Here is a 17,915-nt window from a genome sequence, read left to right as displayed (position 1 = left end):
GTGCATGCCTCCTCCACCTCCCCCAGCAGTGGCCAGGTCCTTCCAACGGTGGGGATAGTATACAAAACTTGGCTTTTCCCAGCTTGGGTGGGGCACACATCGGCTAGCGTTAGAGACCAAAGGCTGCATATTAAGCAGCAACAAAAACCTCTTCCTGCTTAGCCCCTGCTCCCCCCAAGCAGTGGCAGGTGGAACTTGCAACCAGAGGCTCCAGAAACTACAGCAGAATCAGTGCCCCAGCCCCCAGTGGCAGCATCCCCAACACAAAGCTCCACCAACAGCAGGGGCTGTGCACAATTCTTCAGGTCCCCAGGCCCCTGGCAGTGACAGAGACACCTGTAAACCCAATACCCCTGGCACTGGTACAACTAGCACCCCTAGACAATCCAGGAACAGCACAGGTGGTGCATGGGGCAGCAGCATCCAAGCCTATGGAGAGCCACTGGAAGAACACAAGACCGAGGTGACCCTGGAAGCAGTAGAAGTGCTCACAGCTTGGTTACCCCAGTGGCGACACTTGAGACTAAAATGAAGGTACCAGCAGCCTCACAGGCACAAGTGGCACAAGGAAGGCACTGACAATGCCCCTGGCAGAGGCAGTGGAGAGAGGAAAGTGTAGGCTCTCAGAAACAATCAGAAGCAGCGCAGAACCAAAGTGATCAAAGCTGTATCCAAATAAAAAAGGTGGTTACTATCGCAAATGCATCAGCAGATGGTCAGTTCATTAAACACCATGAAGAACTACAGCAACACGGTAGAACAGGAGGAGGACAGCTCTCCAGAAACCAAACTTGAAGTCACAGAAGACTACAATCTGACTGACAGAGAATTCAAAATAGCTGTCATAAAGAAACTCAGTGAGTTACCAGGAAACACAGAAAGACAGTTCAATGAGCTCAGGAACAGAATTAATGAACAGAAGGATTACTTTGCCAGAGAGACTGAAAATCTAGAAAAAAGCCAAACAAACTATAGAGATGAAGAACAAAATAAATAAGATGAAAAATAATATAGAAAGCATAAAAAATAGAGCAGACATATGGAGGAGAGAATTAGCTTGAGGATAGAAACCTAGAAATGAGTCAGGTGAAGGAGGAGAGGGAACTGAGATTTTTAAAAGATGGAGAAATTCTTTGAGAAATACCCAACTCAGTTAGGAAAAGTAATGTAAGGATCATAGGTATCCCAGAAGGAAAAGAGAGGGAGAAAGGAGCAGAGAGCTTGTTCAAAGAAATGATAGCCGAGAACTTCCCAAACCTGAACTGGACATGCAAATACATGAAGCTAATAGAACTCATTACCTCAATGCAAAAACACCTTCTCCAAGGTGTATAATGTTAAAACTGTCAAAAGTCAATGACAAAGAAAACATTAAGGGCAGCAAGACAGAAGAAAATAACCTACAAAGGAATCCCCATCAGGCTTCCAGTGGATTTCTCAGCAGAAACCTTTCAGGCTAGGAGAGAGTAGAATGATATATTCAAAATACTGAAAAATAAAAGCTGGCAGCCAAGAATACTCTATCCAGTGAAACTATGACAGAGAAATAAAAACTTTCTGAGACAAACAAAAGCTGAGGGAGTTCATTATCACTAGACCTGCCTTACAAGAAATGTTGAAAGGAGCCCTCCCATCTGAAACTAAAAACCAGAGGTTTACAAAACCTTGAGCAAGGAGATAGACATAGTCAGAAAATTGCAGCTATATATCAGAATAGGTTAGTAAAACTTAATTATAAAAGAGAGAAAGCATCAAAAATAACTATAACCAATATAGTTAGTTCACAACACAAAAAGAAGAATTTATGACAACAAAAATATAGAAGAGGAAGAAGAAATGGATGAAATGGCTATCAGAAAAAGGTCTGTCTCACCTATGAGATCTTATGCTCAAACCTCATAGTAACGACAAAACAAAAGATCAGAGCAGAGTCACAAAGCATAAATAAAGAGGAAATAGAGAAAAGCATCACAGAAAACTGCCAAACTGAAATGGCAGGCAGAAATACAAGGAAAAAGAAACAATGGAAATACAGAACAACTGGAAAACAATAGATAAAATGGCAGTATTAGGCCCTCACATATCAATAATCACTTAAATGTAAGTGGATTAAATTCACCAATCAAAAGAGACAGAGTGGCTGGCTGGATTAAAAAACAAGACCCAAAAATATGCTGCCTCCAGGAAACACAGCTCTAAAGACAATCTCGGGCTCAGAGTGAAGGGATGGAAGACAATACTCCAGGCAAGTGGCAAGCAAAAGAAAGCTGGTGTAGCTGTACTTATATCAGACAAAACAGACTTGAAGATAAAAAAGATGACAAGAGACAAAGATGGGCGTTATATAATGATAAAAGGGGGACATTCCAACAAGAAAACATAACACTTATGAATATATATGCACCTAACACAGAAGCACCAAAGTATATAAAGCAACTATTAAAAGACCTAAAGGGAGAAATTGACAGCAACACAATAATAGTAGGGGACCTTAACACCCCACTTACGTCAATAGATAGATCATCCAGACAGAAAGTCAACAAGGAAACAATGGACTTAAATGAAACTTAATAGATAAATGTAGAACATTCTATCCAAAAACAACAGAATATACATTCTTCTCAAGTGCACATTGGAAAATTCTCGAAGATGGATCACATGCTGGGAATCAAAGCAAGCCTCAATTTAAGAAGATTGAAATCATATCAAGCATCTTTTCCCGTCACAATGGTATGAAACTAGAAATCAACTACAAGAAAAAAGCTGGGAAAGTCACATATATGTGGAGACTAAACAACATGCCACTGAACAACCATTGGATCAACGAAGAAATCAAAGGAGAGATCAAAAAATGCCTGGAGACAAATGAAAATGATAACACAACATACCAGCTGTTATGGGATGCAGCAAAAGCAGTACTAAGAGGGAAATTTATAGCAGTACAGGCCTGTCTCAACAAACAAGAAAAGTCTTGAATAAATAATCTTAAACTACATCTAACAGAACTAGAAAAAAAAAACAGAGAAAGCCAAAAGTCAACAGAAGGAGGGAAATAATAAAAAATCAGGATAGAAATAAATTAAATAGAGACTAAAAAAACAATAGAAAGGATCCATGAAACTAAGAGCTGGTACTTTTGAGAAGATAAATAAAATTGACAAACCCTTAGGCAGACTCACTAAGAAAAAAAGAAAGAAGACTCAAAATCAGAAATGAAAGAGGAGAAATTACAACAGATATCACAGAAATGCAAAGGATTATAAGAGAATACTATGAAAAGCTATATGCCAACAAATTGGGTAACCTAGAAGAAATGCATAAATTCTTAGACTCATACAACCTCCCAAAACTGAATCAAGAAGAAATAGAGAATCTGAATAGACCAATCACAAGTAGAGATTGAAACAGTAATCATAAACCTCCAAAAAAACAAAAGTCCAGGACCAGAAGGCTTCTCTGGTGACTTCTACCAAATAATTCAAAGATGATTAAATACGTGTCCTTCTCAAACTATCCTGAGATATTGAAGAGCATGGGATGCTTCTGAATTCATTCTGTGGGGCCAGCATTACCCTGATACCGAAACCAGATAAGAACAACACAAAAAAGGAAACTTGAAGACTAATATCACTGATGAAGATAGATGCAAAAATCAACAACAAAATATTAGCGAATCAAATGCAACAATACATTAAAAGAATCATACACTACAATGAAGTGGGATTTATTACAGGGATGCAGGGATGGTTCAGCATCTGCAAATCAATCACTGTGATACACCACATTAACAAAATAAAGAATAAAAATCCCATGATAATCTCAATAGATGCAGGGAAAACATTTGGATGCAGAGAAAGCATTTGACAAGCTCCAACAACCATTTATGATAAAAATCCTCGATAAAATGGGTACAGAAGGAAAGTACCTCAAGATAATGAAGGCCTTATATGGCAAACCCACAGCCATCTTACTAAATGGTGAAAAATGGAAAGCCATCCCTTTGAGAACAGGAACAAGACAAGGATGCCAACTCTCGCCACTCTTATTCAACATAGTGCTGAAAGTTTTAGCCAGAGCAATTAGGCAAGAACAAGAAATAAAAGGGATCCAAATTGGAAAGGCAGAAGGGAAACAGTCACTATTTACAGGTGACATGATTCCACGTATAGAAAACCCTAAAGAATTCACCAAAGAACTATTAGAAATAATCAACAAATACAGTAAAGTTGCAGGGTACAAAACCCACATACAAAAATCAGTTACATTTCTAAACGCTAACAACGAACTAGCAGAAAGAGAAGTCAAAATACAATCCCATTTACAATCGCAACAAAAGAATCAAATATCTAGAAATAAATTTAACCAAGCAGGTGAAATACATGTACAATGAAAATTATAAGACATTATTGAAAGAAATCAGAGAAGACACAAACAAATGGAAAGATATTCCATGCTCATAGATTGGAAGAATAAACATAGTTAAAATGTCCACATTACCTAAAGCAACCTACAGATTCAGTGCAATCCCAAACAGAATGACATTTCTTCACGGAAATAAAACAAAGAATCCTAAAATTTATATGGAACAATAAAAGACCCCAAATAGCTAAAGCAATCCTGGGAAAACACAACAAAGCTGAAGGTATCACCCTCCCTTACTTCAAAATATACTACAAAGCTATAGTAATTAAAATAGCATGTTTTAATTTAACAGTACTGGCACAAAAACAGACACACACATCAGTGGAACAGAATTGAAAGCCCAGAAATAAAAGCACACATCTATGGACAGCTAATCATTGACAAAGAAGCCAAGAACATATAATGGTGAAAAGAAAGTCTCTTCAAGGAGCCGGCCCTGTGGCCCACTGGTTAAGTTCACGTACTCTGCTTTGGTGGCCTAAGGTTTCACTGGTTCACATCCTGGGCACGGACATGGCACCACTCATCAAGCCATGCTTAGGCAGCATCCCACATGCCACAGCTGGAAGGACCTACAACTAAAAATACACAACTATGTACTGGGGGGGCTTTGGGGAGAAAAAGGAAAAATAAAATCTTTAAAAAAAAAAGTCTCTTCAAGAAATGGTGTTGGGAAAACTGAACAGCCACACGCAAAAGAATGAAAGTAAACCATTATCTTACACCATACATAAAAATTAACTCAAAATGAATTAAAGACTTGAGGGGCCGGCCCCATGGCCAAGTGGTTAAGTTCATGCGCCCTGCTGCAGGCGCCCCAGTGTTTCGTTGGTTCAAATCCTGGGCGCGGACATGGCACTGCTCATCAAACCACGCTGAGGCAGCGTCCCACATGCCACAACTAGAAGGACCCACAACGAAGAATATACAACTATGTACTGGGGGGCTTTGGGGAGAAAAGGGAAAAAAATAAAATCTTTAAAAAAAAAATGAATTAAAGACTTGAATGTGAGACCTGAAACCATAAAACTCTTAGAACAAAATGTAGACAGTACACTCTTTGACATTGGTCTTAGCAGTATCTTTTCGAATACCATGTCTACTCATGCAAGGGAAACAAAAGAAAAAATAAACAGGGTCGACTCTGTCACTTAGTGGTTAAGTTTGGTGCGCTCCACTTTGGTGACCCAGGTTCAGTTCCCGGGCATGAAAGGACCTGTACCACTCATTGGTGGCCATGCTGTGCTGGTGACCCACGTACAAAATAGGAGAAGATTGATACAGATGTTAGCTCAGGGCAGATCTTCCTCAAGCAAAAAGAGGAAGATTGGCCACAGACGTTAGCTTGGAGCAAACCTTCCTCAGGAAAAAAATAAACAAATGGGACTATATCAGACTAAAAATCTTCTGCATAGCAAAGGAAACCATCAACAAAATAAAAAAACAATGCACCAACTGGGAGAAAAGATTACAAATCATATATCTGACAACCAGTTAGTTTCCAAAATATATAGAGAACTCATACAGCTCAACAACAAAGAAGTGAATAACCTAGTCAAAAAATGGGCAGAGGATATGAACAGACATTTTTCCAGAGAAGAGAGACAGACGGCCTAGAAGCACATGGAAAAGATGCTCAACATCACTAATTATTAGGTAAATGCAAATCAAAACTACAATGAGATATCACCTCACACCCATCAGAATGGATAATTAACAAGACAAGAAATAACAAGTGTTGGAGAGGATGTGGAGAATAGGGAACCCTCCTACACTGCTGGTGGGAATGCAAACTGATGCAGCCACTGTGGAAAACAGTATGGAGATTTCTCAAAAAATTAAAAATAGAAATACCGTATGATCCAGCTATCCCACTGCTGGGTATTCATCCAAAGAACATGAAATCAACAATTCAAAAAGATAGATGCACCCCTATGTTCATCAGAGTATTAACAATAGCCAAGAAGTGGAAGCAACCCAAGTGGCCATCAACAGATGAATGGATAAAGAAGGTGTGGTATATATATCCAGCAGTCTTTTACTCAGCCATAAAAAAAGACAAAATTGCGTCATTTGCGACAACATGATTGGACCTTGAGGTTATCATGCTGAGGAAAATAAGTCAGAGAAAGACAAACACTGTATGATTTCACTCATACGTGGAAGATAGATAAGGAGAATAGATTAGTAGCTACCAGAGGAGGGGGGATGTGGGGAGGGCAAAAGAGGTAAAGGGCACATGTGTATGGTGATGGATAAAAACTGGACTATTGGTGGTAAACATGATGCAATCTATATGGAAACTGAAATATAATTAGATACACCTGAAATTTACATGACGTTGTAAGACAGTATGACTGGCCCCCCCTCCCCCAAAAAGAAGAGTACATGAAAATTGAGAAGTTGGCTTATGTGAAGAGTGCAAGAGAACTGTTCTAGGCAGAGGGAATAACACATGCAAAGGCTTTGAGGTAAGAAGCAGCTTTGTCTGCCTAAAAAACTTAAAAAAATTCCACTGAGGCTGAATCTTTGTTCTTGAAGGAGAAAATAGTGTGAGTTGAGATTAGAGAGATAGGCAAGGGTCACAAGATGGTAGCCAGCAGCCATATGTGGCTGTTGAGCGCTGGAAATGTGGCTAGTCCAAACTGGCATGCACTGTAAGTATACATACTGGATTTTGAAGACTTAGCGGTCCCCAAAAGGAATGTAAAGTATCTCATTAATAATTTTTATATTAATTATATGTTGAAATAATATATTGGCTATACTGGGTTAAATAAAATGTATTACAATTAATTTCACTTGTTTCTTTTTACCTTTTTACTGCAGCTTCTAGAAAATTTAAATTTACATGTGTGGCTTGTATTATTTCTGTTGAACAGCCCTGGGCTAGATAGACAAATTTGAGGCTTTGTGTACTCTTTTAAGGAGTTTGGCTTTTATTTCTAAAACATTGGGAAACAATGGAGCAGTTTTAAGCAGAGAAGTGACATGATCTGATATAATACTCTTTGTGGTTAGAATGTCTTAGCAAGTTTGATATCTTAATAGTTCCTTCCTTTTAGTGGAAACCCTCAAGATCTGTATTCTCTTTCTCTTTACTCCTGACTCCCATAGGCAACTTAGAGCATCTTATGGCCCCTGGTGATTGATTCCTCGCTGGCAGGATGTTTGTTCCCTATAACAAACTACCTGCCTATTTAAAATACTTAGTACAGAAAGCTGACCTAGAGCAGTGACAAGACAGAGGTAACTGTTGTGCCCTCATTAGCTTTCTGCTTTATCATCTGACTCTGTAAAGCAGGACCCCACAGTAAGGAAGAACTCCAATGAATGCAGCCTTTCAACTCCTCAGGCCACAGGCTAAAAATCTGTCCACAAGGTGGTGCTGTCTTCCAGAGTAACAGTAGTCAAAATTTTGGATTAAGTGCAGGGAGCACCCCAAAACTTGTTTCAGAGAACTTTTATCATTAGACCAAGTAAAATTTAAGTTGCCTCTAAGTTTAGGGTCTACTCAAGTGGAACACTTCTAGTGACATTACCTACTAGGCTATTGAGAGGTTCAAATGAGATAAAATTTTGTAACTTTTAAAAACCCAATACAAATGTTGGTCTTTTCATCAGACGTCTTAGCAGTAGATTAGTAGCAACCTGTCTACTCTCCATTGCATGAATTTCTCTGCTAGATATCTATTTATGTTTTGCTCACAAGTGTTACAATGTCCCCATATCATCATATGTTCTTTCTCCATTAAGCCTACTTATATCTCTACCTTCTGACTGTAAATTCCCAAAAGATAGTCTAGGATTTTGAGAGTTTTCTTTGTTGTCACGCACATAGACATCCCCCGCCCCCACACACACACGCTTGATGAGCTGGTTGAAAGTAAATATTGAGTTTCTAGCTCTCTACTGATGCGACATATCATTAATGATTGCCTATCTGCTATATTGTGAGAATTACGTTCTCTTGTGCCTCATGGAAGTAAACCTACTCAAATGAATTTGAAGAAAGACCCATATAGTATTGAACCTGCCCTTTTTGTGGTGGTAAACATACCGTAATTCTTCAAAAACACTGAAAACTAAAGCTTTTGTGTACCTGTTTTTAAACAAAATTTGCATCTTATTCTGATGATTTCCTTTTTATTACCTGTCTGTCATTTTCAGGGGAAGGTGCTATCAACCTGGCTTTGGCTCAGAACCGAAGCCAAGATGTAAGAATGAATGGACCCATAGGAGCCGGAAATTCAGTTAGAATGGAGCCAGGGTTTCCCATGGCAGGTGGTCCAGGTGAGATCTCACACTCAATTGCATAACATTTTGCTACTTTCCTTTGGCTTTATTTCCTAATGTATGATCATTTGGGTTCTGCAAGATAGTTGGGGGTTCCTGGCACGTCTCTGTTTACTGTTTCAGGAAAGCAAAATGTGAATCACTCTTGGGAGGCTAGAATCACAGAGGATGAAGCATATAGTCTTTGCAGTCTTTTGGGCTCCTGCTTAAAGCACTGAGCCATGCAGCAAACATTTGCTGAGTTCTTGTTGTATGACAGGACCTAGGCTAAGGGTTGGAAGTAGAAAGGAATAAAACATTTTCTCCCTTCAGGTGTTTATAGCATAATGGAGAATGTAGCTTTCCAACTTTCACTTTCTCCAAGGCTGAGAATCTGTGAGCTGAGAGTTCTTGCGTGCTTATGTGGAATCTGTAGAAGTATGGGGGAAATATGTGTTTTTATGTATTTAGAATTTGAGAGAGTTATAAATTATTTGCTAATTTTTCTAGTAATCCTGACATTTCTTCTCTGTCGATTGAATTCAATATTCTTTGAAGCATAGAACATTAGAATTGAGTTGTCTCTGTCATTTAAAGCTAAGGAAGCTGTGGAGCTGACAGAAAGGAGGCAGTTTGCCAGAGGCAAGTAACAGTAGGCTAATATCACAGATCTAACCCCAGCTCAATGCTCTTTTCAATACACTAGTGGCTTTCAAACTTTTTCTGCTGCAGGACCTTTTATTCAAATAAAGCAGGGAGGTACAGCTGCTGTGGTTGAAGCAGAGTTAGCACCTGAAACTATACCCAATCATTCACCTCCGCACCCACCACAGTAGCTGTTGAAGAAACGCAACAGAATGGAGAAGCTCAATTTATAAAGCCATTGCTCTGAACTGTAGCTGAAGACTTGGCTGTATAGAATTGGAACTAGGTTTTCATCCTGGCACTGCCATTTACTGGTTACCTTAAGCTAGTCACTGTGCCTCTCTGAGCAAGTTTCTTCACTGATAAAATAAAATAATAATGCCTAAAATATTTTGAGCTCATGCTTGAAAATGGATGAGCCCTGAGCCATTGAAGCAAACATTTACTGAGTTCCTATTATATGTCAGGACCTGTGCTGTTGGGCTATTGTGGAGTACCACATAGTAGATGTAAAATACCCAACCTGGTATCTATAGTAGGGAGTAAGCAGATAAAGTGTTTCACAGAAGTTTGAGCATTTGGTGTTAAAGGCAGCTTGATGAGAGAGTATTGGTGACACTGTTGCCACTACTGAAGAACCAGGGCCAGAAGGAGAGTGGGAAGGGCCTAACCCACTTGCATATAGTTAGTGAAAGAATGAATAGACCTAGGATGAGAGTCAGGAAATCTGGTTCTAGTCTCAGCTCCTGGACAAATGACTTAATATTTACTGGCCTTAGTTGCCTGTAAACATATTTAGTTATGTCCTGGAAACAATGCTATAGATCCCTTCCAGCCTTAAAATGTTAGGACTCTGTTAAACTGATATCAGCACACTAATTGCAAGCTCTCCTAGGCTAGCATCTGGCAAATAGCAGGCATATACACTAAGCGTCTCTGGGAAGTGAGTGTAAATTTTAGTGATATAGTTCATTATCAACATAGGAAACATGAAAGTTTTAGGTTGGAATTGGGTTAGACTGGTATTTAATGAAGGACACTGTGATAAATATATGCAGTGTATAGTTTCAAAAATAATGGATCTATAGCCACAGTAACATTTTAACCCCCAGGTATCTTTCTTTACCGCCAAACATACTTTAGAAATATTTTCTCTGTTGTCGGTTACAACGATGGATGCAAACAAAATTTAATAGTAGGTTAAACTAAACAGAAATTTTTCTAGGGAAAGAGGCCTTAACTATCCTCTAAAACAATAATAAATGACTTTGGAATTGTGTGTGTAGAATGTCTTAGATTGTCAATTATTCTTAGCACTACTTTCTTCTCTTAGCATTGGCAACAGAAAGTTGACTTACAAGTAAAACTCTTTTATAATTAAAACCAAATCCATAGTCTTTTTTTTTTGTAGCCTTATAGAGTCCCAAGATTAGTGGGACTGTACTTTACTATAGTAGTCATTTAGTCATAGTTTCTCAACTTCATCACTGTTGATGTTTCAGGCCAATAATTTTTTGCTTTGGAGAGCCGTCCTGTGCATTGTGGGATGTTTAGCAGCATGCCTGGCCTCTACCTACAAATGCCAGTAGCACCACCACCCTTTCCCCCACTTTGTGCCAAACAAAAACGTCTGCAGACATTGTCAGATGTACCCTGGAGGACAAAATTGCCCCCCATGGATCTAGTCCAATTCTCACATAGTGCTGGAATGTATTTTATATTATCACTACTGAGTAGTGTAGTGAACATGTACTTGAACATTTCTGGAGAAAGAAAACTCATTTTAGAGAGTAAAACCTGTTTTTTCTTATCTCCTAAGGACTACTGTCTAATTACCCTATTTGAAAAATAGTATGGGATTCCTGAGAAACACATCCATTTTCAGCAAATAAACATTTACCTTATTGCCCTCTCTATCTACAAAAAACTTAAAAATGCTGGATAAAATATAACATTTAATGCACAGCTGAGCTTGTAAGAAAGTAAGGAAAATCCCCAGGGCAAAAAAGAAGTCAAAGATGAAAATTGAAATAGCAGTAAATAAATGAGATTCTGTAGGCGCCAAAGGATTTGAGTTTTAATGACCAGGAAAGGATAAAATATGTAACCTTGCCTTGGGTCCATATAAAGAAGAAAGTTATAATTCAGAATCACTCACAAAACCAGAATTTTCAGTGAGAATAGATTAGAAAATTTTCACCCTCTGGCACAAGGAGACAGAAAACTTGTCTCTCTTGGCCTGAGCTCTCTAGTTGAGAGGTGGGGGAAGTGGTGGTTGTGGAATTGTCTTTTCTACCCTCTTGCATGGTGGACATTTAATATATTATTGAAGTGACCCAGGAAGAGCCAAGCTAAGTCATTAAATGGTTCTAGACTGGTAATAATTGTTGAAACTTTGGAGTGGCACATTCTCAACCCAAGCCATTGCAGACTTCTCATAGTTAAAGCCTACTATAAATGAGCTTATTCTCCAAATTTATGAAATTTACAATTAGACTCCCTCCCTTCAGAATTCTAGATAATAGAAATATCAGGGTGTTTAAAATTATGAAAATCATAAGAAGAGAACAAGACACTATCAAAACATAGAGAATTTGGGGGAATAAAAACAGAACTTACAGAAATTAAAAATTTATTGAAGTGAGTAACATTCAGCAAATTAGACGGCCAAATTGGAAAGTGAATTTGAAGAAATTACCCAGAATGCAGCAGAGAAGAAGTAAAGAAATGGAAATATGAAAGAGGTCAAGAGATGTGAAGGGTAAAATAAGAAAGTTTAACATATGTCTGAAAAGAGTTCTAGAAAAAGAAGGTCAAGAAATTGAGAAGAGATGATAGTCTAAGAGAAAAGGCTGAAATTTTTTCAGAATTGATAAAAGACATGAGTCTTCAGATTCAGAAGCCCAGTAATCCTAAGCACTATAAATAAAAATTAATTCACATCTAGACACAAAATTGTAAAACTATAGAACATGGAAAACAAAGGGAATGTTAAAAGCAACTCGAAACAAAAAACCAATTATTTACGTAGGAAAGACTATCAGACCACAGCTGATTCTCAAGAGCAACATTGGAAGCCAGGAAACATTGGAATAATATTTTCAAAGTGATGAGAAAATAATTGACAACCTAGCTATACTATTAAGAGTGGTATGAAGGGCAAGCCCAGGGGCATAGTGGTTAAGTTCGTGCACTCTACTTCGGCAGCCTGGGGTTTGCAGGTTTGGATCCCAGGTGCCAACCTACACATTGCTCATCAAGCCATTCTGTGGTGGCATCCCACATACAAAATAGGGGAAGAGAGGCACAGATATTAGCTCAGGGACAATCTTCCTCACACATACAAAAAAGAGTGGTATGAAATAAAGACCTTTTTAAAGAGACTTAGAGAATTTACCATTAACAGACCCTTGCTAAGTGAACTGCTCAAGGATGTACTTCAGGAAGAAGAAAATTGAACCTAAGATGGAAGAAGTAACATGTAAGAAGGAATAGTGAGCTAAATAATTGGTAAACATGGAGTAAATCTAAACCAGCACTGACTTATTTAATAATAATAAAGATTATATATTTTCTTTAGACTTTGTCATGTATGTCTGTTGATATTTTAAAGATATCACTAAAATAATAGAAATAGAATGTATAACTTCTGAATTAGTAGTGGAGGAGTAGAAAGGAAGGGCATGATGAAAAAATCAATCTAATAAAATTCAGGAAAAATAGGAAAACAGCACAGAAAAACAGGAAAAAGCATAGAAAAAGAAGAATAAAAAGCGGTGTTACAAAACAATAAGATAAATTAAAAATATGCCAGTAATTAACAATAAAGGTAAATGGATTATGAACACTGATTAAAAAAGTGATTAATCAGATTGAATAAGAATCTCTGATTTAGCTATGTACTCTTACAGGAAACACATAAAATATAAGGACTCAGTTCATAGATAATCCAGGTGAATATTAACTGAGAAAAGGGGGTATAACAATATTTTTATTAGAACAGAATTCAAGATAAAAAGCATTACTGAGGGCTACATAGGGCCACTCTATGAAGTAAAAGGAAAAATTCACCAGGAAGAGAGCTAAACTTTTATGTACATACTTAATAACCTACCCTCAAAATATGTGAGACAAAAATGGACAGAATTACATGGAGATACAAATCTTAGGGGAGATTTTTAACATATCTCTGTTAGTAATTGATGGATTGAGCTTATAAAAAATTAGTAAGGATAAAAAAACCTTGAATAATATAATTAAAATAGTTTGATATAATAGATATATAGAGAAATTATGCGCTAATAATTCAAGAATTCTTAATCTTTTTGAGCATGAATGGAACATTTATACAAATTGACGATGTGTTATTCCCAAAGCAAGTTTCAGTAAATATCAAATATTAGTATCACACAGATCATGGCCTCTGACCACAGTGTAATTAAATCAGTGGCAAAAAAAAAAACAAAACCTAACCAAAATATCCCATATTTTTAGAAATTTAAAAATATATTCTAAATACCCAGTGATTTTTTTTAAAAAGTAGTTATGATGGACATTAGGAAATGTTTGTTTTTTATTGAGGTAACATTGGTTTATAACATATAAATTTCAGGTATACATCATTATATTTCAACTTCTGTATAGAGTACATCATGTTCACCAGCAAAAGTCTAGTTCCCATCTGTCACCATACAAATGTGCCAGAAAATATTTAGAATGGGATAATGAGAATAGTACATATCAAAATTTGTGAGATGTTGTTAATACAGCACTTGGAAGAAAATTTAAGCCCTTAGATACTTATATTAGAGCAGAACATAAACTGAAAATTAACAAGCTAAGCTAAGTGTCTGACTTCAGAATTGAGAAAAAGAACAAGAGAGTAGTAATTTAGAAGGAAGGAAATAAGAGTAGAGATAAGTAAAGTATAAATTGAAAAAAGAAAACAGAACAGACCAGCAAAACCAAAAGATGTTTCTTTCAAAAGATAACTAAAATTGATGAAGCTGGTAAGACCAGTAAAAAAAGAGAGTCACAAACAATGTGAAGAATGAAAAAGAGTGTACATTTTAAAAGGGTGTATTTTGTAGTATGTGAATTATATCTCAATTTAAAAAAAGAATAGATAAAAAGAGTATCCCATGAATAACTGCTAATAAATTTTAAAGCATTGGCAAAGTAACAGTTTTCTTGAAAATATAATTTAACCAAAATTGACTTAATAAGACATCAGAAACTTGACAAATCTGTAACTACTTAAGAAATTGAAATAATTAAAAATCTGTCTCCCTATGAATCAGTTAGTATAGCCAATAGGCCCAGATGGTTTTACGGGTGAGTTTTACTAAGTGTTTAAAGAACAGATACGCATATTCTTCCAGAGCATTGAAAAAGAGGAAAGATGCTTTCCAACTCATTTTGAAGTTATTTTAATCTTGATCTTTAATTTGTAAGGAACAGGAAAAAAGGATAATTATAGGCTATTTTCACTTATTAACATAGATGCTGAATCCTAAAAAATCTAACAGTATCAGAAATTAGATTTGGAGCAAGAAGAGTTATCAGACTGCAAGTTGGTATGACCACTTTTGAGAGCAGTTTACTAATATCTAGTAAAACTGAAGATGCTTGTACTTTGAAACATAGTAATTCTAAGCATATAGTCTAAAGACACTCTAACATGTCCGCAAGAATACATGACAAAAACATGACATTGGAAAATTCTAAGGATGAAAAGTTGGAGGCAGGCACCCTTAATATTCATCAGCAGAAGAATGGATGTGTGGGTTCCATAAAAATGGAGCACTGTTATAGCAGTCAAGATGAATGAATCTCAAAAAATAATATTAAGTGAAAAACGAAACTGAAGAAAAATACAGTATGGTGCCACTTGTACAAGATCAAATGCATACGAAAAATGTGATGCAGTTTACCTACATAAGTAGAAAAGATAAATAAGTATGTGTGGAACTGTTAACCTCAATTATAAGATAAAAGGAAGGGAATGAAATAAGATTGAGAAGGGGGAGCAGGCTTCTGGTGTGTCTACATTTGTTATCTGATGGAGATTAGGCAAAACTTTTAGTTTTTTGTTTTTTAAAGATTGGCATCTGAGCTAACATCTGTTGCCAATCTTCTTTTTTTTTCTTCTTCTTCTCCCCAAAGCCCCAGAGTACATAGTTGTATATTCTAGTTGTAGGCCCTTCTGGTTGTGCTATATGGGACGCTACCTCAACATGGCTTGATGGGCGGTCCATGTCTGCACCCAGGATCCAAACCAGCGGAACTCTGGGCCACCGAAGTGGAGCATGTGAACTTAACCACTCAGCCACAGGATGACCCCTAAAACTTTTAGATTTAAACAAAGTGATGGGTACAGAAATTTTCTATGCCTTTTCATATTCTTGAAATATTTTATTAAAAACAAACATTGTACCAATTCCAGGAGTCTATTCTAGGGATTTTTTTTTTTTCTGTAGGATTAATAAGGATGACCAGCCCTGCCACTGTTATGATACCCCAGGGTGGAAACGTGTCATCTTCCATGATGGCACCAGGCCCTAATTCAGAGCTGCAGCCCAGGACTCCTCGCCCAGCTTCTCAGTCAGGTAATGACCTCCAGTCTTTGAGGATTGAAGAGGCTGGGACTCCCTGTACAGATCATTAGAAAATTCAGCTCTCTCTGATGCCAAATTCCTAACTGCCCAACTTAAATGCAACCTTCTTCACAAATCTACCCTAATTTACTCAAGTTAAAAGTCATCGTTTCCTTCTCAGAATTTCTCATTATTCTCTTAGCAGTTTTATCCCAATGTTCCTAAAAATCTGTTCCTTGGCCTACTTAGCCCTGCAAGACACCCTACAATGGAAAATTCTGTAGTCAAGTAAATTTGGTATATACATCATACTTTATCTTTTGAATCTCCTGGAGATTCAAAATGAACATATTGGAGGCACTGAAAGTCCTTCAGTGAAGAAACCTATCTAATGTTGTTAGGCCCAGGGTTTCCTAAACCTAATTGACTACGTTTTGTTTTACTCTGTTTTCTTAATAACACTAATAAACATAGCTCCCCAGAATATGCTTTGGAAAATATCACTCTCCACATTTTGTGTTTATCTCTTGTATCTACTTTTGAACCATAAGCTCTTTTTAGACAAGACCCATCTTTCTATCATCTTGGTATGTTGCTTTGCTTATAAAAGGTACTCATGAACATTTCCTTGAATGGTACCAGCAGATTTTATTCTATATTTGCAGAATTGCCAAGACTACTGCTTTAGGACCTAGGTTGCAGTAAGTTAATTATTGCTTTGTTGACTGTCTTTAAACAGATGCAATGGATCCACTCCTTTCTGGGCTCCATATACAGCAGCAGAGTCATCCCTCAGGATCTTTAGCTCCCCCACACCACCCAATGCAGCCTGTCCCTGTGAACAGACAAATGAACCCAGCTAATTTTCCCCAGCTGCAGCAGCAGCAGCAACAACAACAACAACAGCAGCAGCAGCAGCAGCAGCAGCAGCAGCAACAGTTGCAGGCAAGACCCCCACAGCAACATCAGCAGCAACAGCCACAGGGAATTCGACCCCAGTTTACTGCCCCAACTCAGGTGCCTGTTCCTCCAGGCTGGAACCAGCTGCCTTCCGGAGCCCTTCAGCCTCCTCCAGCCCAGGGTTCTCTGGGCACAATGACTGCAAACCAAGGGTGGAAGAAGGCTCCCTTGCCTGGTCCAATGCAACAGCAACTCCAGGCAAGACCATCCTTAGCCACGGTACAGACACCTTCCCACCCTCCCCCTCCATATCCCTTTGGCAGCCAGCAAGCCTCACAAGCCCATACAAACTTTGCTCAAATGAGCAACCCAGGCCAGTTCACAGCTCCTCAGATGAAGAGCTTGCAGGGAGGGCCCTCCAGGGTCCCAACCCCCCTGCAGCAGCCCCACCTCACCAACAAGTCTCCTGCCTCCTCACCCTCCTCCTTCCAGCAGGGATCCCCTGCATCCTCCCCAACGGTTAACCAAACTCAGCAGCAGATGGGACCAAGGCCACCTCAAAATAACCCACTTCCCCAGGGATTTCAGCAGCCCGTCAGCTCTCCGGGTCGGAATCCTATGGTTCAACAGGGAAACGTGCCACCTAACTTCATGGTGATGCAGCAGCAACCACCAAACCAGGGGCCACAGAGTTTACATCCAGGCCTAGGAGGTGAGGAACACTGAAGCTGTTTGTGTTGATAGATTTACTGGAGATAGATCTTAGTAGAACTTCAATTTTTAGAGTTAATGGAGGGAGTGCAATAAGGATGTGATTATTTGGTTTTGTGGATATAGTGGTGACATTTGATATAACTTAGTTAACTTGATCCATTATTAACTTGATATATTACGCAGCATCTTACTGGTTACATTTAAGCTAGCCCTCTGGATAAAAGTGCAGGTAAAATTCAATATAGAGATGTTCATTTGTTTTTCAAATTACTTTTGCTTGATCTTGTACTAGTAATTAAAATGTCCAGAAGAAAAATGCATTTTATTAACAACTTAACTGCTCAGCTGTTGAAAAAATTTAAG

The 17,915-nt window shown here is 38.0% G+C and overlaps 1 protein-coding gene across 33 annotated transcripts in view; it reads left to right on the top strand.

Annotated features, from left to right (window-relative positions):
- Window positions 1-17,915, top strand: part of NCOA6 (nuclear receptor coactivator 6) — a 102,941-nt gene that overhangs the window by 52,534 nt on the left and 32,492 nt on the right. For 29 of the 33 annotated variants that reach the window (XM_070588098.1, XM_070588102.1, XM_070588095.1 and 26 more), the window contains 3 exons: window positions 8,593-8,715; window positions 15,822-15,950; window positions 16,678-17,550. In XM_070588098.1, the coding sequence (XP_070444199.1) occupies window positions 8,593-8,715; window positions 15,822-15,950; window positions 16,678-17,550 (1,125 nt within the window). The remainder of the gene's footprint in view (window positions 1-8,592; window positions 8,716-15,821; window positions 15,951-16,677; window positions 17,551-17,915) is intronic. The other 4 variants (XM_070588105.1, XM_070588106.1, XM_070588104.1 and 1 more) reach the window with 1 other exon arrangement.

This window comes from Equus przewalskii, chromosome 21 (assembly GCF_037783145.1).
Source record: "Equus przewalskii isolate Varuska chromosome 21, EquPr2, whole genome shotgun sequence".
In the NCBI taxonomy this organism is placed as follows: Eukaryota; Metazoa; Chordata; class Mammalia; order Perissodactyla; family Equidae; genus Equus; species Equus przewalskii.
The sequence above is the reverse complement of the archived record's forward strand: the minus strand, read 5'-3'. Positions and strand labels throughout refer to the sequence as shown.